The sequence below is a fragment of the Chionomys nivalis genome, chromosome 5 (assembly GCF_950005125.1).
Source record: "Chionomys nivalis chromosome 5, mChiNiv1.1, whole genome shotgun sequence".
NCBI classification, from domain to species: domain Eukaryota; kingdom Metazoa; phylum Chordata; class Mammalia; order Rodentia; family Cricetidae; genus Chionomys; species Chionomys nivalis.
In genome coordinates this window covers 21,752,122-21,780,075 of record NC_080090.1, presented here as the reverse complement: position 1 = coordinate 21,780,075, position 27,954 = coordinate 21,752,122, and the positions used below count along the sequence as shown (strand labels likewise).

The 27,954-nt window shown below is 49.6% G+C and overlaps 1 protein-coding gene across 1 annotated transcript; it reads right to left on the bottom strand.

Moving 5' to 3' along the window:
* Atp1a2 (ATPase Na+/K+ transporting subunit alpha 2) lies at positions 1 to 27,954 on the bottom strand. The gene is made up of 23 exons (XM_057769788.1): positions 27,818 to 27,954; positions 23,397 to 23,501; positions 23,156 to 23,215; positions 20,898 to 21,101; positions 20,320 to 20,433; positions 19,937 to 20,071; positions 18,786 to 18,903; positions 16,722 to 16,990; positions 15,539 to 15,737; positions 15,290 to 15,399; positions 14,978 to 15,112; positions 14,125 to 14,314; positions 13,815 to 13,990; positions 8,685 to 8,821; positions 8,040 to 8,190; positions 7,778 to 7,946; positions 7,422 to 7,576; positions 6,949 to 7,072; positions 6,613 to 6,758; positions 6,287 to 6,417; positions 3,799 to 3,900; positions 3,557 to 3,648; positions 1 to 2,605 (listed from the first exon to the last, which is right to left on the bottom strand). Exons 1-23 carry the CDS (start codon positions 27,827 to 27,829, stop codon positions 2,577 to 2,579), a joined length of 3,063 nt encoding a protein of 1,020 aa, XP_057625771.1. The 5' UTR covers positions 27,830 to 27,954; the 3' UTR covers positions 1 to 2,576.

Sequence of the window (27,954 nt, the reverse complement as noted above, 5' to 3'; positions counted from 1 at the left end):
TGAGATCAAAGTAAGCTTTAATCTGGTTTTATTTTTAGCATTTACAGTGAAAACTGTCATTTTAAAGGCATGGAGTGAGCTACAGTCACTGTGACAGCCGCTAGGATGACAACTCCTGCCACCACCACTACTACAGTGACAGTTATAACAAAGGGGCCAGTACAGAACTTACGCTGGAGCTGATTTCTCATGGCTATTCTGAGATTCCAGTGTCGGTCGTAAGAGCCAGTGTCTCTCTGTCTCCCATGATCTCTGCAACTGTTCCCCATCTCAGTGCGCAGGGCTCCTCCCTACTCCCTACTCATCTCATGCATGCTATTCAGGTAGGTTTCGAGGCTGAATGAGTTTCACCGTACCCCCTAAAGATGGCTTTGAGTACAGTATAGACTGCTAATCGGTGCGGACTTGGCTGTGATAGCCCTAGCACAGCACCCCCACTCCATGCCTCTAAGACTGGGAGTGGGCTGATTTGGTTCTGAAATGGAAAAAGCAGAAATGACCGTGTTTCTCATAGACCCACAGGTACTCTTTCTTCTGGACCGATTCTGGACAGTCCCTCATGGTGGGGCTGCCATGAGGAAGAGAGCTCTGATTACATTTTTCTTCTAGGTTATTTTGCAACCTAACATCTTCCTCTTCAGCTTCCCCCACAGTACCGCCTGTGGCCAGATTATTTCCCTACTATTCCGGACATTTGCCCTTTCTTTCGGTTCCCTTTCCAAGCCAAATCCTTCCACAGTGCAGATCCAAAACCACAATTGAAAAGGAGGCAAGTGTGAAGTATAGAAATCTACTATGGGAATCACTTCCCTTTACTCATAAAGAAATGCAGCTTTATTATTTTCAAGTACATATGTAGTGCCTCAAGCTAAAGTCTTACAGAAGGTCACCAGTAAGGATCTTGTAGATGTTCCTTTAACAGATATATCAGGACTGAAGATAATTAGCCTATGCACTTGCTGATTCTAAAGGGAGATTTCTAAAGTGCCTGAAAAGCATACTTTGGGACAGACTAAATACTGTTTATGCACTTAAATTACTGACCAAATGATTTCTTTATTGATTGTGCAGTGGTAAACGTTTGTTCAAAGTCAAGATCTCAAATTAATCAGGCCCAAATAAATATAATGTCTTATTTAGACTTCCAACCTAAGGCCTTTGACTTATGAATTTCAACGTATGTATGATAAAACAAAACTTCACTGCGATGAGACAGTGGCTCTGGGGAGGCCTTTGGGCCCGGCCTAATGCGTGTCTTGTCCTTCATGTTTCCACCTTAGGCCTTCCGGCTTTCTTGCTGTCTTTCACTTGCTTGGCTCATTCATCTAGGTCCAGCTATGCAATGCTTTCTAGGCCAGGCTTAGAGAAAGGGCAGCTGTCCGCAGAGCAAAAATGTTAGCTGAGAGGGAGTAAGGAAAGACAACACTATTCCATAGGAGCCTGAAGCTAGCTTCCTGTCTCAAGGAAAGTGGGCGTTTGCCTGGGAGTGGTAGCCTTGCCATCTAAGAGGTCAAAGGCAGATTTTTCCTCTCGTGTCTAAAATTTCTGACAGTGTCATGACCTAAGCTGATTATTCCTGCCATTGGCCAGCTAGGCAATACTGGAAATGATGTGGGTTCAGCAGGATGGCCATGAAGGGGAAGGTAGTGGGAGAGCAGGGAGGTGGAAACTGGCAGCTAACTGGGGTCTCAGAACAGCATGGTGCTTGAGAAATTATTATAAAGAGGGGATGTTCCCAAGAGCTGGGCCTTCTAGCCTTGTGGAAAAAGGGGACCACTATCCAGGGGTCATTGGGGCACTTGGTGGCCACACTGCCTCCTGGTCTTGCCCCTCGTTGCTAGTCTAATGAGATGGGAATTTGATCTACTTGTGTCTATAAAGGCAGGACACAGAGCCAGAACCCGTACCACCTACCTGGAGACTCAAGGTGACAAACTTGTGGTCACCGCCTGTCTTCATTCCTTTGCTGTCTCCCTCAGCCAGCACATCCCAGTCTCTCTCTGACAGCCCAGCTCTCCTCCCTAGGTTCCTGACTGGCCTTGCCTGGGAGACACTCCTAACCTCCCCTTCCAGCTTCCCCTTCTGGCCTCAGACTCTCGTACTTCCAGAAGGAAAATTTTCTGTTTTTAAGGCTCAGGAAGGAAGCTAAGGAAGACAAGAACGGGAAGAGGAATGAAGCCAGAGACGTAGACATTTGGTCTGAGAGGACTTCCTTCTGGAGTAGACAGGACTGACCTTTGGGTGGTGATCTGTTTGAAGAATACAGGTGAGGGCTGGGACACAAGGAGGACTGGGGCAACCCTTAGTGCTTCGGGAAAGCAGGGGACATGGTACAGTGGGACGAGAGGGATCTTGGGAGGGGACCCCAGAACACACTGTCTGAGGGTTCACAGTTGGACCTGTGGAGCAGTCACCTCAAGTTTATTTACCCAGCTTAGCTCATCCCGTTGCCTTCTTCTTTCTCCCCCAAATCTTCCCCTAAAATACTACCCCAGTTTTTCCATCCCTTCCCTCCACCACCGCAGCAACACCCCCAGAGCACCCCATCTCTCCCATTCTTCCTTTCTCCAGTGATCTCAGTAGTATGTCTCCTTCTCCACCCAGCCTGTGAGAGAGATGGGATAAAGGTTGTGGCAGGAACATAAAAGAAAGCAAAAGTTCAACTCCCCAGGGCTCGAATAGCTGAGATCAGAGGGAAGGAGAAGTCTAGGGAATAGCCCAGAGGGAAGAGACCAACCGCTGCCTGGTGGGTGGGCTGTATAAAGGAGAAGGAGGGGCCAAGCCTGTCTTCTGGGGAGACTTGTATTTCATTCAGGTAACAAGTGTTTATGGAAGCAGCTGAACCAATGGCGCCGCGAGGAACTGCGCCAGAGGACTGACAGCACTTTGTTGTTTTAGAAATCAGATCTCAGGCTTTATGTAAAAACGCCCAAGTTTTAGATGCTGGATCTGTTAGAAGACCACACATCTAAAATCTTGGACCTCTCAGCCCAAACACCATTCATGGACCATGTGGTCACCCATTTCAATCCAGCCAATGACCAAAAATGCTTCCAGGGGAAATGAACCAACTCTTGGTTGATGCCAGGAAATCAGGAGCCTTGTGTCCTGGTACCAGTTTCTATTCCTTGCCTTATCACCCTAAAGGAATAATTCCTCTACATGCATCTTTTTATCAGCAAAATGTATAGATAATTAGATGATCTCCAAGGGTCCTTCTAATCTGATGGTCTGTGATCCTAGAGCAGTGGTTCTCAACCTGTGTGTCGCGACCCCTTAGGGATCAAACAAACTTTTCACAGGGGTTGTATATCAGATATCTGCACTATGATTCATAATAGTAACAAAATTACAGTTATGAAGTAACAATAAAAATCATTTTATGGTCAGGGCTCACCACACCATGAGGAACTGTGTTAAAGGGTTGCAGCATTAGGAAGGTTGGGAACCACTGCTCTAGGTGGGACACAGCCTCTGAAAGGAAGAGGCCAGGGTGGGCCTGCTCAGGGCTTCTGGGACCTTAGGGCCAGAGTTGTCTGCAGAGTGGAAGGCTTACCCCCAGGGTACCGCCGCAGGATGAGCTTGCGGACCTCATCGTAGATGAAGATGAGGAGACTGTAGGGAAAGGCACAGAACCACCAGGTGACCCTGAAAAACAGTGGAGGGAAGTGTCAGGGGCCTCAGAGGTTGGCACGGTGTCACAAAAGTAGAACAAAAGTGAATTAGAGCCTGGGTCCCAAAAGGAGCCAGGATTTCTCTGTTCCTACCAATCCCTCAGCCACCGGTAGAGACACTTACTTGAGTGGGTACATTCGGAGGGCCACCCCCATACCCGGACAGTAAGACAGGAAGGCAGCCAAAGCCGTTTCTTCTAGGAGCCCAAAAATCAGGATCTTATTCCTAGAAAAGCAAAGAAAAGAAAGCAGGTAGCCAGGTAGCATTGGAGGAGGGTGTGGGGAGGGAAAGCTCCAGAGGGGCACCCCTTGGAGCAGAAGGGAAGGAAAAGAGCCAAGGACGGCTTCTTCATCCCTATCATCTTCAAACCTCTTCTCATGCTTTATGTAACCAAAGGAAAAAAATTTCTTCTGGCTGGATGGTGGTGGTGTATACTTTTAATCCCAGCACTTGGGATGCAGAGGTAGGTGGATCTCTGTGAGTTCAAGGCCAGCCTGGTCTACAAGAGCTAGTTCCAGGACAGCTAGAACTTACAAAGAGAAACCCTGTCTTGAAAAACCAAAATAATTTTTTTCTTCTGCTTGTTCTGTTCACCTCTGGCTACTGTGTATTATACATCTATTAACTCGTTCAATAATTGTTTCTTATGTAACTCAGTACCAGAGATGTAGTAGTCAACACAGACAGCTTATAATTGTTATTGCTCTAGGCCCATGAGCTGGGACAATATCATTTTCCCACCAAGGAGTCTTAAAAAGCTCCTCTGGGTGGAGCCCATTGGTATCTTCTATTTCTCAGCATCTCCTACAGACCCGGGTGGTTGTACATCACAGACATGGAGTGAAGAGGATGTTTACAAAATACTGAGCCCGGCCAACGTTTGCTTCTGTGTCACCGTACAGGAAGTAGTATATACTCGCTGTATCAGAATGTAAAAGCACGACGGAACAATATTCTGAGAGCAGGTTCTGGAGTCAAACCTGTCCAGTATACGCTAGCTTAGCCATTTCCTGACTTTGGGGAGTTGAAAAGAGCCTAATTTCTTAGAGCCTCAGACTTCTTCTCTACATACAATAAGCATAAAAAGACATGTTTTCTTTGGTTACATAGCACATCAGACGATGTCTAAGAAGGATATAGGGATAGCTCTTCGCTTTTCTTCCACACAATCCACATTTTAAATGATTTTTGCCTTTTAAGTTACACTTGTTAGTGAGTGATAACTACGTTAGAATTTATTATAAGTATTTGAGGATTCCAAGCAGAACTAGAATAACTAGTCTAGAGGAAGTCATCACTGTCTTTTTGAAGTTTGCCTAAGAAAACCTGACAGTTTCTTGCAAGTAAGAGCCTGGCTCACATGGCTTTTTGAAATACTGTTGAGAGTATCTCTGAGGACCTTTAACTGCCCAAGGCCCAGGCACACCGAGGCTGCCTCTGGGCCAGGTGGTTTGTGGGTATTAATACCTCTTCCCTGTACTTAGCCAGAGTCACGTTGATTCTTTCTCATTTGCCTCATGGGTGGTCTGAGTTCATCAGTTTGGTTCTGTCCCCACCTTTCTGTGTCACCCATAAGCTGCCCTGTAAGTGTCTGGTACAGAACTATGCCTAATTTCTTAGATTTCTTTGGTTTTTTGGGGTTTTTTTTCTTGGATTTTTCGAGACAGGGTTTCTCCGTAGCTTTTGGTTCCTGTCCTGGCACTAGCTCTTGTAGACCAGGCTGGCCTCGAACTCACAGAGATCCGCCTGCCTCTGCCTCCCGAGTGCTGGGATTAAAGGCGTGCGCCACCACCGCCCGGCTCTTAGATTTCTTTGGGACAAAATTTATTTGGGGGAATAGCCACCTTTGTCTATGGTAGGAAACAGGAAAGAAACCAATGTGGCCCCTTTGCTCCTCAGCCTCCATCTGTGTTCAAATCACAAGGGAATGGGGTGCCGGATGTGTGACAAGTGAGCTACTACTGCAGTGTGGGGTGGAGGCCAACCTGGAGGGCCCTGACCAGCTGAGTGACCTTGTCATCTAACCTTGGAGAGGACTCCTTGCCCACACAGTGTACAGTCATACCCGCCTGGAAGGCCCTGTCGGAAGAGTAGAGTGAGGCACTTAATTCATGGCCCGGCTCATGGTACCACACTCTAGGAAGGCCTGAATATGCTCCTGGGTGGATGCAGAACCACAGGACAGTGTCAGGTGTTGGTGTGGCGAACAGGAGACCTGACCCTGGGTCTAGAACCGGGCAAAGGATATGACTAGGTGCCACCCAAACAGGGACTGGAAGAGGAAGCGAGAAGGAGGGGTGAGAGGACACTAAGGAAGACGAACATGAAGGTAGGAAAACATGACAATAGAGTGTAGTTCGGTAGAGTCTTGCCATTCTGTCCATCTGTCCGTCCGTCCGTCCGTCCGTGTGTGTGTGTGTGTGTGTGTGTGTGTGTGTGTACGCGCGTGTCTATGGATAAGTAACTAGGTTATTACAACCAGATACCTTCCGAGTAAACATGAGCCCTGGGAGCTGAGGGGGTCTGGCATTGGAATCCTGGCCTGTATGGGTTGGTGACCATGTCTAGAGGACTGTCTAGGTGGTAGGTACTGGTAGCGGTCTGTGCTCACTTCATGCCCTGCTGGAAGACTGAGTTGCGGCGGGTCTTGCAGATGATGAGGTCAGCCCACTGCACAACCACGATGCTGGCAAAGAAGGCCGTGTGGCATGTGAACTCCACCACCTTCCGCTGCTCATAGGTCTGGGGAGGAGGCAGGCGGAAAGAGGTCAAATGTCAGTGGCAGGGATAGATAGTACCAGCAAACAGCATGCTTTAGGCAGTTGCTAAGCTCGGCACTTAACCCATCTTCTGCCCCTAGCTTGCTCCCGGCCAGATCTGCCAGGCCTTCAGCCCCACCCCATCTCATTGGCATCACACTTACACAGCCCCACTCACCCACTCTTGCCCATAGCTATCCTCCAGGTCATTGGTAGTCCGGTCATCCCAGTCAAGGCGGATACCCAGCAGCCGTGATGGTAGGAAACCATTCTCTGCCAGTATCACAAAGTAGGTGAAGAAGCCACCCAGAGCCTGGATCATGCCTGGAAGAGGTTGTAAACAGAAGGTGGGACCTGGGCAGAGAAAGAGCCAGCAAAAGGCCACCCCTTGGGGACAGAGATGGAAGTCTCTGTCTCTCAGGGAGCTAGACTCTTTCTTGAAATGTCACTCATCTCTTTCAGGCATGGGACGAAGCTTTTGGGGACACCCTCCCAAGCCCCTGGCTGGGCGCACCAATCTGTCCATAAGCCATGCTGATGAGCCTCTCGTTCACCAGCTTGTCCGTCTGGGAGTTTCGCGGCTGCCGTTTCATGATGTCACTCTCAGCTGCTTCGTATGCTAATGAGATGGCGGGAACCTGTGTACAGAGGACGCGGGCGGGAGGAGGCATCTGAAGAGACCTGTATCTAGAGCAGCAACTGCTCAGTGAAGAATCAACAGAATTCAACACAGCGGTATTTAAGATCCTGTCATCACTAGGGTGATAGTTTGGGGGTGGAGAGCATGCGTGAGTCCTGGGTTCAATCCCTGGTACTATAGAGTGGTGGGGAGAAACTTCCTGTTTTCCCCAGGCCTGTGTTTATCATCTACTGTCTACTGCTCAGGGTCTGGTCTAATGCCCTGGCGCAGCTCCTTTGTCCGCTGTTCACTCCACCCCTGTTCCCTGTGATTGCCTGGTCGGATTGTGCTCCACCCCCTGGCCTCACCATGTCTGTGCCCAGGTCAATGCAGAGGATGGTCACGGTGCCCAGGGGCAGTGGGATGTTGGCAATGATGAAGAGCAGGAAGGGGGTGATCTCAGGGATGTTGCTGGTCAGGGTGTACGCGATAGACTTCTTCAAGTTGTCGAAGATCAGGCGGCCTGTGGGGAGGTTCTGAGGGCATCAGGGAGGTTAGAGGAACTCTCCCCCGCCCTCACCCCTGAGGTGTGGCTGGCTGCTCATTTTTCTAAGAGGAAGGTTTAAAGCTGAAGCAGCGTGGAATCTTAGTGTGAAAATCAGAGGAAGCAAAAGGTCTGGCTTCAGACATCCTGGATGTCACACAGCCCACCCTGCTTCCTCACCCTCCTCCACGCCTGTCACGATGGAGGCAAAGTTGTCATCGAGAAGAATCATGTCCGCGGCCTGCTTAGAGACATCAGAGCCAGAGATGCCCATGGCAATGCCGATGTCAGCCTTCTTCAGCGCGGGGGAGTCGTTCACCCCATCACCAGTCACTGCCACAATGGCTCCCTGCCGGGAGGACACAAAGGTGCTTGAGGACAAAGTCCTTGCCTGTCTGGCCCCTGACTTTGCCCTGTCTCTGCCTCTTGCTGTCTTGCTCACCTGCCTCTGACATCCTTCCACAATGATGAGCTTCTGCTGAGGGGAGGTCCGGGCAAATACGATCTCCGTGTGGTCCCTGAGGATCTCGTCCAGCTGCTCTGATGTCATGTCTTTCAGGTCTGACCCGTGCACTACACATGCTTTGGCTTCTCTGGAGGGTAGAAGCAGTAAGAACTGACCATCCACACTCACCCCTGTCCTGCCGCCCCTCCCTGCCCTGTGTGTCTTAGTTCCCCTGTGAGGTGGGGCTCCGTTATTGCTTTCATGCCCTCTTCTATGACACTGAGTTCCACTATTTCTCTCAGAGAAGGCAACGCTACATCCTTCCCGTGTGGTACCTCAAAAGCATGAGGGCTATTTGATAGGCATATTCCATCCCTATAGCAACCCTGCAGTATGGACAGCATCTCAATTCCATAACTGAGAAAATGGAAGTTCAAGACTGTAAGATGTTTCCAAGGTTACACAGCTCATCACTGGTACAGGCTGGACACAAAGTTGTTGGTTGGAATGGCCATTGGACAGGCAAAGGAAAGATTTTAGTCTAAGGGTTCCAGAGATGCTTTCCAGATATTCCCAAGGAACCCTGACAGCCTCTGGGAGAGGATGTGTTGGCTAGGGACAGGGTCTTTGTAAAGCCCTTACCTGGGATTGACTTGGCTCACAGGAATGTTGAGCCGGGCTGCAATGTCCTCCACAGTCTCGTTACCCTCTGATATAATGCCCACACCTTTGGCGATGGCCTTGGCTGTGATAGGGTGGTCCCCAGTGACCATGATCACCTGATAGGAAGAAGACAGAAAAAGAAAGTGTCCAGCTTCCCCTCCTATTCTTTTCCTTAAACCATGTAAAATTAGACTACTATCTGTCTGAGGTTGGTGAATCCCAGCCAGAAGAGAGGAGGTGTGTGTGTATGTGTGTGTGTATGGTGTGTGTATGTGTGTGTGTGTGGTGTGTGCCATGGTGGTGTGTGTGTGTGGTGTGTGTCTGTGTGATGTGGGTGTGTGTACACAAATATTTGGTGGTAAGGGTAAGAGACAGTGACAAACTGTGTTGGGTTCAGGGTTCAGAGGGTCAGAGAGAGTCCATTTAAACAGCCAAAAACATCTGCAGCAGATTAACAGGTAATGAGGGTCCCTTGGCAGAGGAGAGTCTGTGTGTTCTCGCTAACCCCCGTTTCTGTCTCTTTCTCTGTCTGTCTTCTGTCTCTGTCTCTGTCTCTGTCTTTCTCTCTTTGTGTCTCCTCTACCTCTCTGGGACAAGATCTTTAGGTATGTAGCCCAAGCTGACTTCAGACCCACAGGATCCTCTTGCCTGTGCCTGTCAAGTGTTGGGATTATGGGCATACATTCCCATGCCTGGGTTATCTGGGAAATTTCGTTAGGAGTTTGGCTGTATGGGAAAAGAAGCCATCAGAACTGGATGGGTACACTTTTTAACAGTTCCTCCTTCTTCTCCTCCTCTGCCCCCTCTTTTTTTTTATTTTATGCGTGTGGGTGTTTAGTCTGCATGTATGTCTGTGTACCAAATATGTGTCTGGCACCTTTGGAGACCAGAAGAGGGCATCTAATACCCTGAATTGTTGTGACCTGCCATGTGAGTTCTCTGAAAGAGCAGCCAATGAGCGCTCCTAACTGCTGGGCCACTCTCCAAACTCCAACAGCTCCCTTCGAATACACTTAAGGAGACCAAAGTTTTGTGAGCACTCAAGATTTCTTCAAGGTCACAGGGACCCTGAACAAAGGTTTGACTCTCCCTGTGTCTCAAGTGATCATGGCAAGAGTGCAGTTGGATAGAGTAGGGCTAAGATGGAGACAGTGAAGGGGAGAGGGGGAAAGAGAAGGGTGAAAGGAAAGACTGGAGAGAGCTTGGGGGAGTGGGAGGGTGAAGATGGAGGAAGGGCAGATATAGGAACAGGGAAGAAGATATCTACATTAAGGGAACCATTTTAGGGTTGGCAAGAGACTTGGCTCTAGAGGGGATCCCAGGTGTCCACAGGGATGTCCCTAGCTAGGTCCTTGGGCAGCAGAGTAGAGGGTGCCTGAACTGGCCTTGCTCCACTATCACACTGATGATTATCTCGAATATCACCATAGAATCTTTGTCTGGTGACGGATGGAGATGGAGACAGACACCCTCATCAGAGCAACGGACTGAGCTCCCAAGGTCCAGTTGAAGAGCAGAAGGAGGGAGAAGATGAGCAAGGAAGTCTGGACCGTGAGGGGTTGGTCCACCCACTGAGACAGTGTGTCTGATCTAATGGGAGCTCACCAAATCCAGCTGGACTGGGGCTGAATGAGCTTGCTATCAAACTGGACTCTCTGAATGTGGCTGAAAATGGGGGCTGACTGAGAAGCCATTGATAAAGGCACTGTGACTTGTTTCTACTGCCTGTACTGGCTTTTTGGGACCCTAGTCTATTTGGATGCAAAGCTTCCTAGGCCTGGATGTAGGGGGGAGGGCCTTGGACTTCCCATAGGGCAGGGTTCCCTGCCCTCTCTTAAGGAGGGAGGGGGAGGGAGGAGAGAAATGGGGGTGGGAGGGGAATGGGAGGAGGGGAGGAAGTGTACATTTTTTTTTTTTTTTTTTTGGTTTTTTTTCGAGACAGGGTTTCTCTGTGGTTTTGGAGCCTGTCCTGGAACTAGCTCTTGTAGACCAGGCTGGTCTCGAACTCACAGAGATCCGCCTGCCTCTGCCTCCCAAGTGTAAATTTTTGAATGGAAAAATAAATAAGAAAAAAAAAGATGGAGACAGTGTTCAGCTGCTGTCATGTCCGTCGGCTTCCAACAGCCCTGCATGGTATGGGGAGAAGCGTTTCTTGCCTTAGTGGGGATAATTAATGTTCTTTGCTGTTGCAGAATGCATGGAGTGGGGTGGGAAGGAAGGAGGCCTGGGAAGAGGCTATTATCAGCATAAAGTGATCAAAGCTGGATGAGGACAGATTGACATATGTGGGCTTGTGGGAGACATCCCACAGAACTGAGGCAAGACACCTCTTCAGGCCCCCGCTGCCTTCTCTCCCACCCCCATTATTAACCTAAACTACCCGCAACATGCCTCCTATTGAAAACAAGTGTCTCGGCAAACCTTGCTGTCCTTGACTCCCTCAGGCGTTGAGACCCCTCACTCCCTTGGCTTCTGTGCCTCCTTCATTTCTGCCAGAGCTGTACCCCTACCTGGCGGCATGTTCTTTCAAGCTTCCTCGGGATGGCAGAATGGAGCCTAGCAGAGTGGAGTAGGTGCTGCCTTTGGACAGGAACTAAGTTTAAACATTGACCTTCGCCAACGGTTGGACCTTAGACAAGTCAATTTTCTATGTCAGCACAATGGAGGGGGTGATCTACATCAGTCCAGGCTGGCATTATGTAGACACTCAATAAACGTTAGCTGTGTCCTACCCACCCCACTGGCTTCTCTTTCTCCTCTTCCTCAGAAATGTTGGTGAACCTAAGGTTTCATTCTTCATCCTTTCCCTGACTACTTGCGTATTGACCTATTGCTTCCTGAACATGATAAATATTTAGGTAAGCCTTTAGTTTGTACGCATGTGCTAATGAGATTTAAATCTGAAGTCCTGACCATCTTTCTTGAACTCGAACTTTATTCCAACTGTCCCCAGATTTTCTCTCTCTCTCCCTGTGTGTTTCTCACAGATGCTTTAAACGGAAGGTCCATACTGCACCGCTACCTGCACGCCCTGCACCGCCTCCAGCTCCTCTCCTCTTAGACAGACTATTCACTGGGTCCTGTTCTCTCCCTTATCTTCCCACCCCATGCCCAGCTTGCTCACCAAGTTCTCCAAATGCTTCTCGAATGCAACTATGTGTCCTCACTCCCTTTTTCTCTGTCTTGTCCAGATCCTCACCCCTCGCTTGACTATTGTGCACATTTTAATCTGTCTCCCTGTTCTTGACTTTAGCTTATCCCCACATCTCATCCCTCCTCCTCTAGGCAGCCTTAAAGCTGTATCTGTGACAGTTGTGGTCTTCTGTGGCACACGGGATAGAGCTCGAGTCTGGCATTTAAAGGAAATCTTTCCAATTGGCCTTGACCCAATGTATCAGTCCCAATCCCCAGTGTTCTTTCATCATCTCTCCCTCACTGACCCGTACACCTCCACCTCCTGATAGTGTCGGCACGTCCGGGTACGTACTGTTCCCTCATCTAGCCATGCCTCTCCTTCCTTTAGAGCCTACTGAATCCTCGGCAGCCTTCAAGGCCCAGGTCAAATATCATCCCTTCTGTTAAACCCTGTCTAGTTCTCAGAGGCAGAATTAACAGCTCCCAGTTAATTTTCCATAGAGTCCTTGCCCAGCCTCTGTGCGATTTCTCATCATGCCGAGAGGCACCTGACTGGGCAGAAAGACGGAGTGCGGCTTCCAGACAAGCCAACTGTGCTTCATAATCTCAGTTCGCCTCTTACCGACTGTTCTATTTTGGGGAAACTATTTACCTACTCTGAGTTTCTGAGTGTTTGTGTATTACAATGAGGGTAATAATGCCTATTTTCCATGCTGGGTGGTTACTGCAGTCAAAACTAACACACATCCACAGCACCAAGTCTTCTGGTGTGGTGGTTAAGAAATAGACTGCCTTGTTTCCAATTCTGACTTCACAAATTACTAGCTATGTGGTCTTGGGCTTGCTGCTTGTGCCTCAGTTTCTCTCTCTGTAACAGGGAAGATGCTTGTGGTTGCCTAGAAGGCCGCCATGCTCAGTGCTTAAAGTAGTATCTGATGCATCTAAAACATTAAAATAACTTATCCTTAGGGCATCTGACCAATAGATTACTCAATGACCTCAACTCTTAAGACTATGATATGTTTAGAAGCATCAGCTCCCCTCCCCCCAGAGAGATCTTGAGATGTGGAAGCCAGGCCCAGTTTCTATTCATCTTTGTATTCCCAGTGGGAAACAAAGACTTGGCTCTCGGGGAGCAGGTTGTGTTGCATTGTTAAAAAAAAGAAGGAGGAGGGGGAGGAGGAGAGGAGGAGGAGGAGGAAGAGGAGAAAGAGGAGGAAGGAGGAGGAGGAGAAAGAGGAGGAAGAGGAGGAGGAGGAGGAGGAGGAGGAGGAAGAAGAAGAAGAAGAAGAAGAAGAAGAAGAAGAAGAAGAAGAAGAAGAAGAAGAAGAAGAAGAAGAAGAAGAAATAATGATGGCATCAGAATTGATGACAGAGAAAGAAGATGTCAAGGACCTGTCTTGGAAATAGAAAACTGAGTTCCTGGATGGATGGTCAGTTGGTTGGTTCATTAAATAACTTGGCACCATGCACACTGCCCAATGCACAGTTGATAAGCAATATATATTTGCTGAATGAAGAACAAGCCAGATAAATAAGAGAGCGTATTTAGTGAGAAGAGGTTGTAGTTGGACAAAGACTCAGTGTGGAGTCATGGATGACTGGGGAGAATATGGAGTGATAGGTGAGCTTGTTGAGGCAGACAAGAGCTTTCTAGTCCCCGTTCCGAATGGGTAGACTGAGGCAACTGGGCACTCAGATAACCAAGTATCCATGATGGGAGTGCCAGCTGGTGCTTAGGATGAGGAGGGAGGGGTGCACATGAGGTGGGACAGGGAGCTGGGCTAGGCGATAGATAGGCATGAACAAAAGGAAGAAGCAAGAGCTCTCATTAGGCAGATGGACAGCTTCTCTGGGTCGGAGGGAAGAAGGCCACCAGGAGCCTACGTCTCCTCAGGACAGCAGCTGCTGCGGTCCCTTGACCTCTGGTAGGTGGCCAGAGGTGGGAGTGGGCAGGAAGGAGGTCATCGGTACCTTGATGCCTGCGCTTCGGCACTTGCCCACAGCATCTGGCACAGCTGCCCTGGGCGGGTCAATCATGGACATAAGCCCCACGAAACAGAGTTTCTCTGTGGGGAAGTTCAGTTCATCCGTGTCGAACTTGAAGCCCCGAGGGAACTTCCCGGAAGGCAGGTTCAGCTGACAGAAGCCTGAGGAGGAGCAGGAGGGAGGAGTGAGAGCAGCAGAGTGGCTGCCGGGTTGCCTCCAGGGCTCATCATGCTAGAGATGCTAGCGAGGCTCAGGAGCCCCCTTCTCTGCCCTGCTCCCGTTTTGGCTCCCTCACCTAGCACACGCTCCCCGAGTCCTCCCAGCTCCATGTAGGCGTTTTGAAAGGCATCCTGCATCTCCTTGTCCAGAGGAATCTCCTTGCCCTGGACCAGGATGGTGGAGCATCGATCCAGGATGCGCTCTGGGGCCCCTTTCATCACCAGCACGTGACTCTGGGGGCTGTCTTCTCGCTCATGGATGGACAGCTGGAGAGGGGAAAGACAGTCACAGAGGGCGACCGTACTCACTTGGTGGCTTAGCACAGGGTCTGATAGGGAGCAGCTTCCAAGATGGAAGCTTTCCTTAATAACATAACTCTAATCATCAGAGAGTGTCAACAAAGGAGAAACTATGCGTGGAAGGTGTTTGCATATCATCCCAAGTCTTAAAATCTGAGAGTCACTTCCACAGAATGGTGATTGATTCAACAAGAAGTTACTAAGATCAGTTAGGGCAGGCATTGTGCTAGGGGTTGCATGGCTTTTATTAGCACCCCCTATCCCCCAATGACCCAGGGTTACCTCTATGGTGCCTGCAGAGTAGAACCAAGATTATTCTTGGCCTTAACAGACACCTAAATACTGAGGGATACAGTAAGGGAATCACAAAAGTGTGCTTTAGCTATGTGGTTGGTGGGTGGGGAGAAAAGAGGAGACCGTGACAGGTTGCGTGTAGAAAGGTCTGCCCGTCAGAGGATGATGGATGGCAAGCACACAGGCAGCTACTCCATGTGTCCTGGGCGTGAAGCAGGGGTGGGAGCACAGCCCTCAGATACTCCCATCCCTTCTTTCTGTTGAGTCTCCGGTCACTCACTCTCCCCATTTTGGTCCCTCTTTCTTTCTCTGTTCCACCCAGCAGCCCAGCCAGACCTGATATTTGTTGGTCGAGTTGAAGGGGATCTCTGCCACCTTAGGGTTCCTGTCCCTCATCTTCCTCACTGAGCCACAGGACAACTCAATGCATTTGAGCAGAGCTGACTCAGAGGCATCACCAGCTGTGTCCCGCTGCCAGAAGAAAATAGAATTCAGTGTCACAGTGGGGGAGGGGAAGGAGTGGAGGATGGGAGAGACGGCATCAGTTGAGGTCACTAACTCAATGTGAGAGGGAAAGCTGGGCATCAACAAGGGGCCTTTGGAGATGGTCCCCTAACACCGTGCCGGCACTCACTGGCTGACCCCTACCTTAGACACAGAGATGTTCTCCTGCCCAGCCTTGAAGACAGCACGATTGCAGAGACCAGCTATCCGAGACAGGGCTGTCCACGTGGGGGACCGTTTGTCAAATGTGGCCCCTGGGGAGAAACAAGGGAGAAAGAAGCTTGGTCCCCATTTGGTGAAAATGTTGGAGCATTTTCACCCCTTATCTCTTGCTTCTGCCAGGGCCCTCGGCACCAGCCACTCCCCTTCCCCCTTTCTGGAGAACCAAATCACCAGACTGATCCTCAGTGGTGTCAGCCTCATGGATCTGGTTGTCAAACCACATATGGGCCACGGTCATGCGGTTCTGGGTGAGGGTGCCCGTCTTGTCCGAGCAGATGGTGGACGTGGAGCCCAGCGTCTCCACCGCCTCCAGGTTCTTCACCAGACAGTTCTTGCGGGCCATGCGCTTGGCGGTCAGGGTCAGGCACACCTAATAAGTGAAAAGAAGTATAAAATGGTTCAAGACGCCAGGCAGTAGTGGCACACGCCTTTAATCCCAGCATTTGGGAAGAAGAGGCAGGTGGATCTCTGTGAGTTCGAGGCCAGCCTGGTCTATAGAGCTAGTTCCAGGACAGCCAGAGCTGTTAAACAAAGAAACCCTGCCTTGAAATAAATAATCAATCCAAGTCTAGAGTGACAGGTGTTCATGACCTTTTTCTATCCTGAAGCTGTATTCCTCTTTTCTTAATCCTACTCACAGATAAGACTGGGTGGGGCCTAGCAGTAAATAATGACCGTTGGCCATTAGGCATGTTGAACTGGTTCCTAGGTATGTCTGTGGGAAACGCCCAGCAGAGAGCTGAACACATCTGACTCGGAGCAGGCACAAAGATGGAGAACTGACTACACGGAAGGGACAGCAGAAGCTGTGGGAGAAAATGAGAGCAACAAAGAGGAGAGCGGAGTCTGGGGCTCATCCGCCATTGAGTTTCTGTGAGGACACAGGACAAGAGAACCAGGACAGTGACAAGTCACGGGAGCTAATGAAGGGCGGAGTGCAAGAGGGTGGACAGAAGTATCCATTTCAGCAGCAGAGTTAAGGATGAGAGCTGGGAAATGTCACTTGCTTTGCTAGTTAGTCACCGGTGACCTTTGAAAGAGTCTTTACAGCAAGTGAGACAGGATGGAGCCCAGACTGCAGTGGGAGACGAGCTCGCAGATGGTGAGAAACATGACCATCGCAAGCCCCCAAAGAGAAATTGAATGCTCAGATACAGCTCAACCCCAAATTTTTCAACTTATAACTCCAAGGCACGCATTAAACCGTTTCTGTGTACAGCGCCGGCTATGTGACCGCAGGGACTTGACGGGAAGAACATTGCTGAGAAGCAATAAGCGACTGTGTTTGTATCAAAGGGGGAGAAGGACGAGGACAGTGGTTGGCATTGGTAGTAATTCAGCCTGATCCACTCACAGTAACAGTGGCCAAAAGCCCCTCGGGCACGTTGGCTACGATGATCCCGATGAGGAAGATAACTGCCTCCAGCCAGCTGTAGCCCAGGATGAGAGACAGCACGAAGAAAGAGACCCCCAGGAACACTGCCACTCCTGTGATCAGCTGGATGAAGTGCTCGATCTCCATGGCGATGGGTGTCTGCCCGACCTCCAGGCCAGAGGCGAGAGTGGCTATGCGGCCCATCACTGTCCGGTCACCTGTGGCAATCACAATGCCCCTGGCAGTGCCTGCAGTAGAGGAAAAGACAGACGGTGAGTGTTGTGGGCTTGCCAATGATGAAGTCTCATCACATTTGCTAAGGAAACAAAACCATCACCGAGTAAATAAGCCAAAGACTCTAACCCCGGAGGCTACTTTCAGTAAACTGGGTTTACCCTCCCGGCATAGATCACCAATCTCAGATTTAATACAGTCGCAAATTCTCTTCTTTTGTGTTCAGGCCTGAGAAGACATCTTGCAAGTAATACTAAAGTTCAAATTGAAGAGATTCAATAAATGAAATTTAAAATGCCTGCAACATTTCAGCGAATCAATCTTGGACTAGATATTTTTCAAAAGTGTATTATAAACAGAAGTAAAGTACTTATTGATTTTGGGGGAAGGTTTGGACTTAATATTTTCTTGGGCCAGCAAGACAGTTCAGTGTGTAAGGGCACCACCCACGAATTCTGATGGTCTGAGTTGAGTCTCAGGAACCCACGTGATGGAAGGCAAGAACCAAGTCCTGCAAATCTTCCTTATGGGTACTGTGGCATGAGTGTGCTCACTTACACACACACTCAGTGTTGGGTATGAATCTCTGTAAAGGGAAGTCATTTACTCAATCGTTCACCATGTATGACATAACAGGGGTCTTTGGTCTTTGGGAAAGGAAGTGTGGTACTGTAGGGAGAGCATGCATGTTGAAGTCAGCCAAATCTGTGTTTGAATGCCTGTTTGGACTCCTACCTAGGAGTCAGTAGTCAAATGGGATAACTGTGTGAAGCACTTTGGCAAGTGCCTGTCACATAGCAGGCATGCAACACATGCGCCCTCCATCCGTTTCCTCTCCTCTCTTCTAGCTGCTGAATAAGCAGTCAGAACACCTTATCTGACCTTTCAAATACATTCAGTTATGGGAAATGTATGATAAGTCAGAACCTCAGGACATTAAAAATTTAGGAAATTTAATGTGTAGTGATTTTTTATTGTAATTCCATTTCTCTGAAGGAAGGAACCAAGCCCAAAGAACCAATAAATGGAGGAGAAAGAATATCAGGGAAGGAAAGGCACGGAGCTGGGATGCAAGAAGCCATTCTTTATCCCTGTCTGAGAGGTCTGTGGGCTAGGAAGCCTCTCTGCTACCATCTCCTGCTCCTGGACCTTCCCAGAGTCAGTCTTGGATGAGCTCTCCAGCTTGACCGTAGAGTATGGGCTGCAGGGATGCAGTTGTCCTTAGATTCCTATTCTTATGTGGTAACAGCTCCCAGAGCTCTCATTCACCACCAGTGCTCATCGCTAGAACCCAGAATTGAGACGGAAAAGCCAGGGCAGACTGCACGTTACAAGAATTTTCTCCTCATTATGGCCTAGATGGATGATACAACCTGAAGGAGAACCTGATTTTCACCAGAAAGTTCTCCTGACCCAGAGTGAGCCTCCGGTTTCTAATGAAGAGCAGAGGATGGAAGCAATTGGTCCAGAATCATAGACCTAGAAGACATCACCTGACTCCCCACCCTCCTAAGAGTCAAGGCTTGGGGGGGGAGCATCTTGACCCACTATCTGAAAGTTTTGTGGGAGGCTTTCAGTCTGGGAATGAACAGAGAGCTTCTTGGGGAGAGGTGACTTCCAATTGAGGCAGTCTGCCCTTGGCCAATGCCCTGCTCTCCAGAGATGATGATTTCTGCAATGTTCAGGGCTCTGTTCCCTCCTCAGTGCCCTTTATATGCAGAGCTTTTGCCAAATAAGTACAGCTATGGGAGCAGGCCCCTTCCCTCCACTGCTGGGATGAGGAGCATTCTTGGGAGGTTAGCTTCTCACCTTCCACACAGTTGGTAGAGAAGAAACAGATATTGCGGGTCTCCAGTGGGTTCTCATGGGTAAACTCAGGGGAACGGGTCTGGGGCTCTGACTCCCCTGTTAGGGATGAGTTATCCACCTGAGGAGAAAAGGGGGTGCAGTCATCAAATTGGCAGCAGCAGCAGCAGCACTGTGTGCACACAGTTGTCTCCTGAGCCAGATCCAACCCCCCTCAATCTTCATGACAAGAGGGACGGAATTGCGCTGGACCTCATCACATATCTATGGCATTACTCAACTATTGCTCCTGCTGTGCTTGGGAAGACCGGCTCTTCCTGACTTTTACGTGCCTTTGGGTTATTTACTTAACCTACGAGGCCTTCATTTGTTCACCAATAAAGTGGGGAATGTGAACAGGATCCTTGCATTGCGCAGCTCCAGGAGCACCACCGCCAAGGCAGTCTGTGACATTGCCACCTCCTGGGGTTGATCAGGCGGCAACAATCAGCAGCCTTCATCACAGTGTCATCTTTTTCCAGACCTCTCTCTAGGTAGCCAGGCCGGGCTGACTTTGAATTCTCCATCCTCTTGCTTCTACCCTCCACCTGCAGAGTGCTAAGGTTATGGATGTGAAGACCCAGCTCCTTCATCTTTATTTCCTTAAAATTATCTATCTATCTATCTATCTATCTATCTATCTATCTATCTATCTATCTATCTATCTATCTATCTATCTCTATCTATCTATCTATCTATCTATCTATCTATCATCTATCTATCTATCATCTATCTATCTATCTATCTATCTATCTATCTATCTATCTATCTATCTATCTATCTATCTATCTATCTATTATTCGGGGCTCTCTGTAGTCCAGGCTGGTCTGGAATCTTTCAGAGTGAAACTGAATAGAGTATGTAAGGTTTCTGTCACATAAATGGTATTCTATATACAATAGCTATAAAATGCCTATATCAAAGAAATCCCAGGGCATAAAGCATTCCTAACACAGATACGCAGAAATAGCTGTAGCCATCCTATACTGGAAGGAGATTGAGCTGGGAGGCTGAGAGGAAGCCTTGACATTTGCAATTGAGTTTCTGTTCAACTTTCCAGAGGGCCTCTCTTGACTCTGCACAGACTCAGCCACTTGCTCCTGGTGACCCCTCACCTTGCAGCCGTGGGAAGAGATGATCCGGAGGTCAGCAGGGACACGGTCCCCACCCTTCACTTCTACCAGGTCTCCTACCACCACCTCCTCCGCATTGATCTGCATCTTCTCCCCCTCTCGGATGACCAGGGCTTGCTGTAGAAAAGCCAAAAGCACCTCGTGAGAGGTTCGTTTCCACCTTTGTGCTCCAATTGCTTGCTCTCTCTCCAGAGGAGGAGAAGAACCCCCCACACCTTCAGCAGCAAAACTTGGCTCTGGTGTGGAGAGCTGAAAAGGGTATTTTCTGACCATCTTTCTTCTATTTCAGACCACAAGACTACCGAGAGATGAGTCCTCTCAGAAACCTTATGCCCCAAGCTGGAGGAACCATCCTGGCCATCTACCTGGGGCACCATGTTCTTGAAGGAGTCCATGATCTTGGAGCTCTTGGCTTCCTGGTAGTAGGAGAAGCAGCCGGTGACGATGACTACAGCGGCTAGCACGATACCTAGGTATAACTGTAAGGAGAAAGAGTTTCACACACTTAACATTCCTCACCTGGGGTGGCTGTCACTTGGGATGGCCGCTCAGAGTCATACTGTGTGGGATCCCCAGCCTTCACCTGAGCCCAGGTGTGAGAAAGACAGTGAGTCTTTCTCTCCAGCCTCCCTCCCCACAGCTTTCTAACCCACACCCCTAGCACGGAAGGAGCAAAGATGTGAGTTCACATGGCTGAGGCCTTTCTAGGAGTGAAGTCCCGGGCGTTCAGACCAGCTCCTTTTAGTGGACTGGAGTATTGAGGATCTCTCTCTCATCACTGGCTGAATGTGTTGGGGGTGCCCCACAGGCTCTCTTCAGCCTGAGGTACTGGGACTGTGATCTTGTTCCCCAACCCTTACCCCTTCGCCTTATCTGGGGTTTAGAGTCAGAAGGCAGAGTCAAGGGCTAGTCAACTGGTCCAGGGGTTGGGTGCATGGCTCACATTATCATTAGATGGCTCGTCCTCCATGGCGGCCAGGATACCATAGGCTAGGAAGCAGAGGAGGGCCCCGATCCACAGAAGGATAGAAAAGCCCCCGAAAAGCTGACGACAGAACTTGACCCACTCAGGAGTTGTGGGGGGTGGTGTGAGGGCGTTGGGTCCATCCCGAGCCAGAATGTCCTGAGCTCGCTGGTTGGTGAGGCCCTAGAGAGTAAGAAAAGATACAGGAGTGAAACAAGGGAACAAACCTTACCCCCACCACATCTCTCAGCATCGTGCAGAATAATGTCTAGCTGGAGAGAGAAAAAAATCTGCTGTGGTTGGAAGGGGTAGGATCATCAGGAGGGACCACACAGAGAAACTGGGGTCTGTGAATGAGACTTGGGCCTTGAAAGCTACAAAGGACTCTCGCTGTGGTCCACCTTCTGTTACTCTTGGGTTGAAACGTGTTTTTGTTGGAACAACATGCATAAGCACACCGGAAAGATTCCTCCTCTCACCACCCTCCTTTCTTTCTGCAGATCCTTCCTTTCGCCAGGGCTCCAGGGACAGCCCCGCAGCGTGGACCCTTAGTGTCATGTGACTTTGGCAACCACTTATCACTTTCCTAAGAAAGCCTAGCTATTCTTGAGGCCCCAGGCTAGATCAGAGGCCTCTTTCTAGATCCAGGCAGCCCCACCGTGCTTGATTCTAGAATGGTCCTTACTATATCGCACTGGAGTTCTGTGTGTATGGTTTTTGTTTTTAGATTCTTTTGCTACCAACTTCGAGCAAAACCCTCTTGTTCCTGACCTTCGTGTCATTCATTCGTCTACCTTACATGTGAACGTTGAGCTCCAACTACACGCCCAGCAATGGGAAGGATCTAGAGACAGGCACTGTCAACAAAGCCCCACCCACAATCTAAAGAGGAAACCTGCACGGTAATAAATACACATGGGTTTCGGAGAATAGAAAATGTCACAGGAAATAAAGTAACATCAATGAATAGGAGCAAAGCAGTTTAGGAAGAGACACAATGGGCCAGGGGTACTGTTAATTTTTTTTTAAGACAAGGTATGGTTTGGAAGTGACTTTATAGCCCAAGCTGGTCTTGAACTTGTGGCTGTGTTTTCATTTATTTGAGCCTGACTTTCAATATTTTGTCTAGGATAGTCTTTTTTTTTTTTTTTTTTTTTTTTTTTGTATACTACATTCTGCCTCCATGTATGCCTGCAGGCCAGAAGAGGGCACCAGATCTCATTACAGATGGCTGTGAGCCACCATGTGGGTGCTGGGAATTGAACTCAGGACCTCTGGAAGAGCAGCCAGGGCTCTTAACCACTGAGCCATCCCTCCAGCCCTAGGATAGTCTTGAACTGTTGGGCCCAAGTGTTCTTTCTGCTCTTGTCTCCTAAGTACCTAAGACTACAGTTGACCACCATAGCATTTGGATAAAAAATATTAAACTAAGGTTGAATTTAGGGCATCACACAAGCTACACAGCATTCTGTCACTGAACCACATGCATAGCTCTCTTTGATTTTGAGACAGGGACTCCAAGCTGTTCTCTCTAGCCTTGAACTTGCAATCTTCCCTGCCTCAGTCTCCTGAGTAGCTGGGGTTACAGATGTGTGCCCATGCACCCAGCTTAGAGGAACAATTTAAAATATTTTTAAATGATGGGCTTGGCAATCTGACGGTGGCCTGTGTTTATTTATATAACCTAGCTCATCCGAGGACAGGTGGCAGTCATCCTGGGGAAGGAGGAGAGAAGGCCGAGCACTCTTCGGGGCACAGGATTAAGGGAGGAGCGTGGGCCTGGGTACAAATTCAGCAAGTCACTTTCTGATTCTCCTTGCTTTCATAAACAAGCTAACCATGCCTGACAGAGCTAGGATGAGGATTAAAGAAATGTCCACGCTGCGTCTTATTACAGAGCCACTGACGTAGTGGATGTCAGCAAGTACTATCATAACAGGGATGAGTCACTTTACTGGTCCACGTCCATCATCTCTGAGAGCAGTTGCTGGAGGCAGAGCACAGAGCCTTGCCAGAATCTGAACCCTGGGTCCTCAGGAATTCTAGCTTCCGGATACACAGGCAAAGAGGGGGAAGCGGGGGTCCAAAGTCCGTTTCAGACTGTGCCACTGACTGTGCCCATGATCTTAGGTAAGTCTCTCATCTCTGGGCTGCTCCTCTCATCTGCAAGGAGCATTGTGTTCTAGTTTGGAGTCTCTCGCACCTGAAGCTCACCTCTCTCTCGTGGCTCCACTCACCTTGGACAGATCCACTTGGTATTTTCTGCCCAGTTCATCCAAGGACAGCTTGTGGTCATCCTGGGGAAAGGGAAATGCGGACACTTTGGGAGAGGAGGCTGAACACACACTGGGGCACGGGATTAAGTGAGGAACAAGGGTCTATGTACAAAGCTTCTTTGGATGCCCATGACTGCTGGGGTGTGGCTGTCAGCACAGAGCTGCTCCTCCATGGCCCTGCTGAGAGCATCATGGTCCTTACCATGGCAACCTCCTTCTTCAGCTCATCCAGCTCCTTCTCTTTCTGTTTCTTCTTGCCACCCCCATTCTCCGCAGTGGTGGCAGCAGGCGAGTACTCACGCCCTGCCTACAAAAGAAAGGGAGGGCAGGGATGATCAGGGAGACTGGCTGGAGCCCGTTCCCACCTGCTTTCGAGGATGTCCCAGCACTGGAAGCAGGGTGGTAGCAGAGAGGGGAGCAGGAGATGGAAGAGCTCAGGCAGAGCTGTGAGGACCCCCGCATTTGAGCTTTTATCTGTTTACTATGTGATGTGGGATTCTGCCAGATAAAAAAGAAAACATGCATTTTGAAAAACACCATCCAAGGTGATTTGAGAGAATTCTGGGAGTGGACAGGCATTGTGTTGACAGATGGGTAGGGTATCCTGGAGGGATGCCTTTGCCTAGTTTAGAGAGGAATTCTGAGTAGATAAAGAGTCCTGGGAAGGCAAGAGAAGCAAGCTTGGTGGTGGGAATGGAATGGACAGGGATAATGGACTGAGAGAAGCTAATGGTGACAGGTTCAAGTATGTCTATAAAGTGGGAGTCCAGGGTATGCTGGGAGCACTCACCAGCCTGCTGGCAGGCTTGCCTGGAACCGGACAGAGACAAATCACAGAACTTGAAACCCAAAGCACAATTGGGTCCCTTTGCCAAGATAAGTATAGGGGAGTAAAGAAAGATTCTGCTCAGGTCAGCTGGGTGTTTTAATAGTGATCTTGTGAGGTCCCCAATTGCCCTTCTCTTCAGGGCTGCTGCAGACTTTCAGGGTCTCAAAGGAGCTTCTTGAGGGAGAAGGTGGGGATTCTTCATTTAGATAGAGGCAGCCTTGGAGGAATGGGCTAGGTGAGGACTAGGAAAGGCCTGGGGGTTATGGGTAGTGTGAAAAATACCATTATCTCCCTCCATGGCCCTCCATTGGGACACAGGGCGTGGCTAAATTTCTGCTCATCCTTCTGGCTTTTCTGTGGACCCTGAAGGCCACACTAAGTTTTTAGAAGTGGTTTTTCTATCCCATGGTTATGACTGGCATTTCCCATAAAGAGTGGGTACCTGGTAGAAATAATAGCCTGTGTGGCTTTTGTTTGTTTTGTCTTTCAAGATTATGCATTTGGGGGATGGGGGTGTTTTCCTTTCCCTTTCTTTTCTTTCTTTCCTTCCTTCTTTTCTTTCTTTCTTTCTTTCTTTCTTTCTTTCTTTCTTTTTTTTTTTTTTTTTGCAACTTTTTAGCTGACTGCGAAGGTTAGTGGAGAGTGGAGGATGCACTCAGGGACCTTCTACCCCTCCACATGGGTAGCCTCCCTCCCTATCAGCATCTCACATTGTTGGAGAGGGACATTGTCTCATCACTACCTCCCAATGGCCACAGCTGACAGGCCGACAGTGTATGTTCTATGGATTTAGGCGGATGTATATCAGTGTGGACCTCCTGTTTCTCTAGCACGTGGCTGTGCCACCCTAGATCCTCAGTGCTCCATGGTAACGTATTCTATCCAGAGTTAGAGAGGTCCAGTGCACTTAGCACCCTGAGTAATAGAATTCTGCCCAGTGAAATAAGGAACAATGAAGGGAAGGGGGCCTTCCAATGCAAGATTATGGGCACTTGTTCCATGATTCAGGGACCTAGGAGATGTGCTCTTGGAGCCTGCATTGCTCAGACATGCCCCATTTAGACCATCACACCATGCTCTGTTCTCTATCCGAAATACCTACGGATTCAGTCTGGTCTTGATCTTCTGAAGGCCAAGCATCCTAGGGAGACTGAAGTGGCCATCGGCAAGGTAGAGAAGGACTCAGAAATACCTGCCCTTTCCCAGGCGATATAAGAGGCTTTTCTTAATTGGATTGAAATGCTTTGGCCTCTTTGTTGAGGCAGGCAGGGCCGAGTAAAGGATGGGAACCCACAAAAGGTCCGAATGTAAGAAAACAATCTGGACAGACATCGGTGAGATCCTTGGGGACCTCAAGGATGGCTGAGGTTTGTGCTGGAGGCCGAGGAGCAGAGCCCAGAGAACTCTCTGCACGCTTGGTGTCAAAGAAAATGCATGAAAATGAGGATCAAATGCCCGCTTCTGGAGCTGGGAGGGATGGCATTCACATCTGTATTCCCACAAATCAGGAGGCAGAAGCAAGAGGATCAAAAGTTTGAGTCCAGCCTGGGCTACATAGTGAGAGTCTATCTCAAACAAATAAACAAATGCTTCTGGTGGAAAAAAAATATTCTGGCTCTTGCATGTTGGTATGTTGATTGTGGCTGAGCTAATGGGGTACCTTCTTTTCCTCTGCTCCCACCCTGTTCTCCCATAAGTGTGAAGCTTGGGACACACTGCCCTCCCCCTCCTCCTGTCCTGGCAAGGATCTCAGGCTCCTCAGCCAGGAGCCTGCGGAGATCTGGGGCCAGTGGCTGCCCAGGGAAGAAAGAAAGAGGAAGCGGGGACCCCCCCTTTCCTTCTCTGCTCTTCCCTCCCTCCCCCAGCACAAGTCCCTCTCTTTGGGTCTTGAATGCTGAAGGAGAACAGAGAGTTCTTTCTGAGAAAGCCAGAGTCTGGGACGGAGTGGGGTAGCTGGAAATCAGCCAGCGCTCCCCCCACCCCCACCTCAGCTTCTGGAGGAGGCTTGGCTCCCTCCCACCAGAGTGATTTCTTCCCTCAGCTCCCACACTGCCCTTCACAGCCACACAGTGATGGACTGGGGTGGAGGTGAAGAAGCGGACCCCAGAGTTGAGTGTGGAGAGCGGGAGCTTGTTTTCTGCAGCTCTTCCCTGGTAGGTAGGACTCTGAGCTCCCAACCTTAAGCTCCCAGACTTAACCCAGCTTTTCAAACACTCACAGCCACTAGGTTAGGGGTGCCAGAGGTTATGGACCCAGCAAAGGTGCTGGTGGGGATGAGGGGGATTCAGAATGGGGAATTCAAGATCAAATTGCTTTTCAATTAGAAAGAACTACGTGAGCTAGGTCCTTGCTCTAAGGAAGAGCGGGGGTGGGGGACATCCTATCTTCTTTTCTCTTAGATGGAGGTAGAGCTCTCCTTGGCCCTGACTTCTCAGAGGTTCTGCACCTCAGCTGGACCTTTTCTTTCTATAGCGAGATATTCCTGAAGGTCCCAGGACAGAAAGTCTTCCCACGACTGTGACCACTTCCTCAGGGAAACGTATTGCCCCATAGATAGCTCCTAAGGGTGGGCTCACAGCCCTCGCCCTGCCTCCATCTGTGCCCCTGAATGCCCAAAGGCTGTTCATTTGCAAATTCACCTGCTGAAGCATAGTGCGGGTTCACTCATAGATGTGCACAGTACTACCAGCTTCCTGGGAACACAGGGGTGTGAGGTTGTGGACACATATACACATGTTCACACACACACACACACACACACACACACACTTGCACGGTACTCTTCTATTTCCAATCCCACCCTAACTCTGGAACCCTGGCGTCCAGGCTCAGAGTGTTTCCAGCTGTTCAGCTTAGAGCAATAACACGTCCTTGCCTGACTCCTCGTTGGGCCCAGAAATTGGCCCACAGCACCCCATGGCACTGTCTCCCTGGCATTTTGCAATGCCTTGCCAAGCCCTTTCCCTCCGTGCCCTCTTTTGCCAGCATTCCGCAAAAGGAAGGCGGCCCAACACGGTATGGAAAGGGATTGGGTCACTTTCCTTCATATGGGAATTTCATTTCCAAGAACTGGAAGCCTTGTCCTTGCTCGCCCAGACATGACTATTAATCTTTTCATTGGCAAATCCATCCACTGCTCCAGGATGCCGTGGTCAGGGGCAGTTCTCACCAGCCTTTGGAAAGGTCCCCAAAGACTGTGGCCTGGAGCAGAGGACAGTGTTGCTGGGGACATCTGGAGGGGTGCTGGGGTGAGGGTTGGGGATAGATTCCTGCTCTCCGTCCCAGCTGACTCTGGCACGCAGGGCTCTTGGAGCTGGTGTAGTGAGCTGCCTGGTGGCCCTGGGAGTGGGGTGTTCCACAGCTGCTTTGCAACCCCAGGCTGGCCCCCTGTCCTCTCCGGCTAGGACCTCAGAGGAATAGATATTTTCAGTGGGTAACAAGGGCGGGAGAGAACTAATGGAGCCGAATGTCCCTTCGGCTGGGAAGCCAGGAACCGTGGTGAGACAGGAGGGATGTTGGCAGAAGAGATGAGGGGATGGAGTGCGGGGAGAACTAGGAGGGCACTTGGGTGGCTTCTGGGCTAGTTGTGGGAGAGGAGGAGGACAAGGTGGCTGCAGAACGGGGGATAGTACTTGGGCTAGCGCTGTGGAATCCACAGGCATGTGCAGCTGGGCGACTCGTTCCAAGTTCAAACTATCCCACTCAGCCAGCCTCCCTCACCCTCCCTCCACATCCCATTCCCACCCCACCCTTTCTCCATTGTCTTCTTCACCCTGATCTTTGGGGATACTCACCCCACGACCCATCTTGGGGCAGAGTGGCTGAGGGGACCTAGGCTGAAAAGGTCACCAGGAGGATCTCAAGACCACACTGCCTGTCTGGGGCAGCTGGAGACCCTGGCAGACAGACAGAGACAGCCTGAGCAACAGGG

Coding starts and splice junctions, on each gene's coding strand:
- Atp1a2 (XM_057769788.1), bottom strand. Junction 8,191..8,684: donor GTGAGCCAAGTCAATCCCAG/GTAAGGGCTTTA, acceptor TCTACCCTCCAG/AGAAGCCAAAGCATGTGTAG. Junction 3,901..6,286: donor GTCTTCCAGCAGGGCATGAA/GTGAGCACAGAC, acceptor TTGCTTTTCTAG/GAATAAGATCCTGATTTTTG.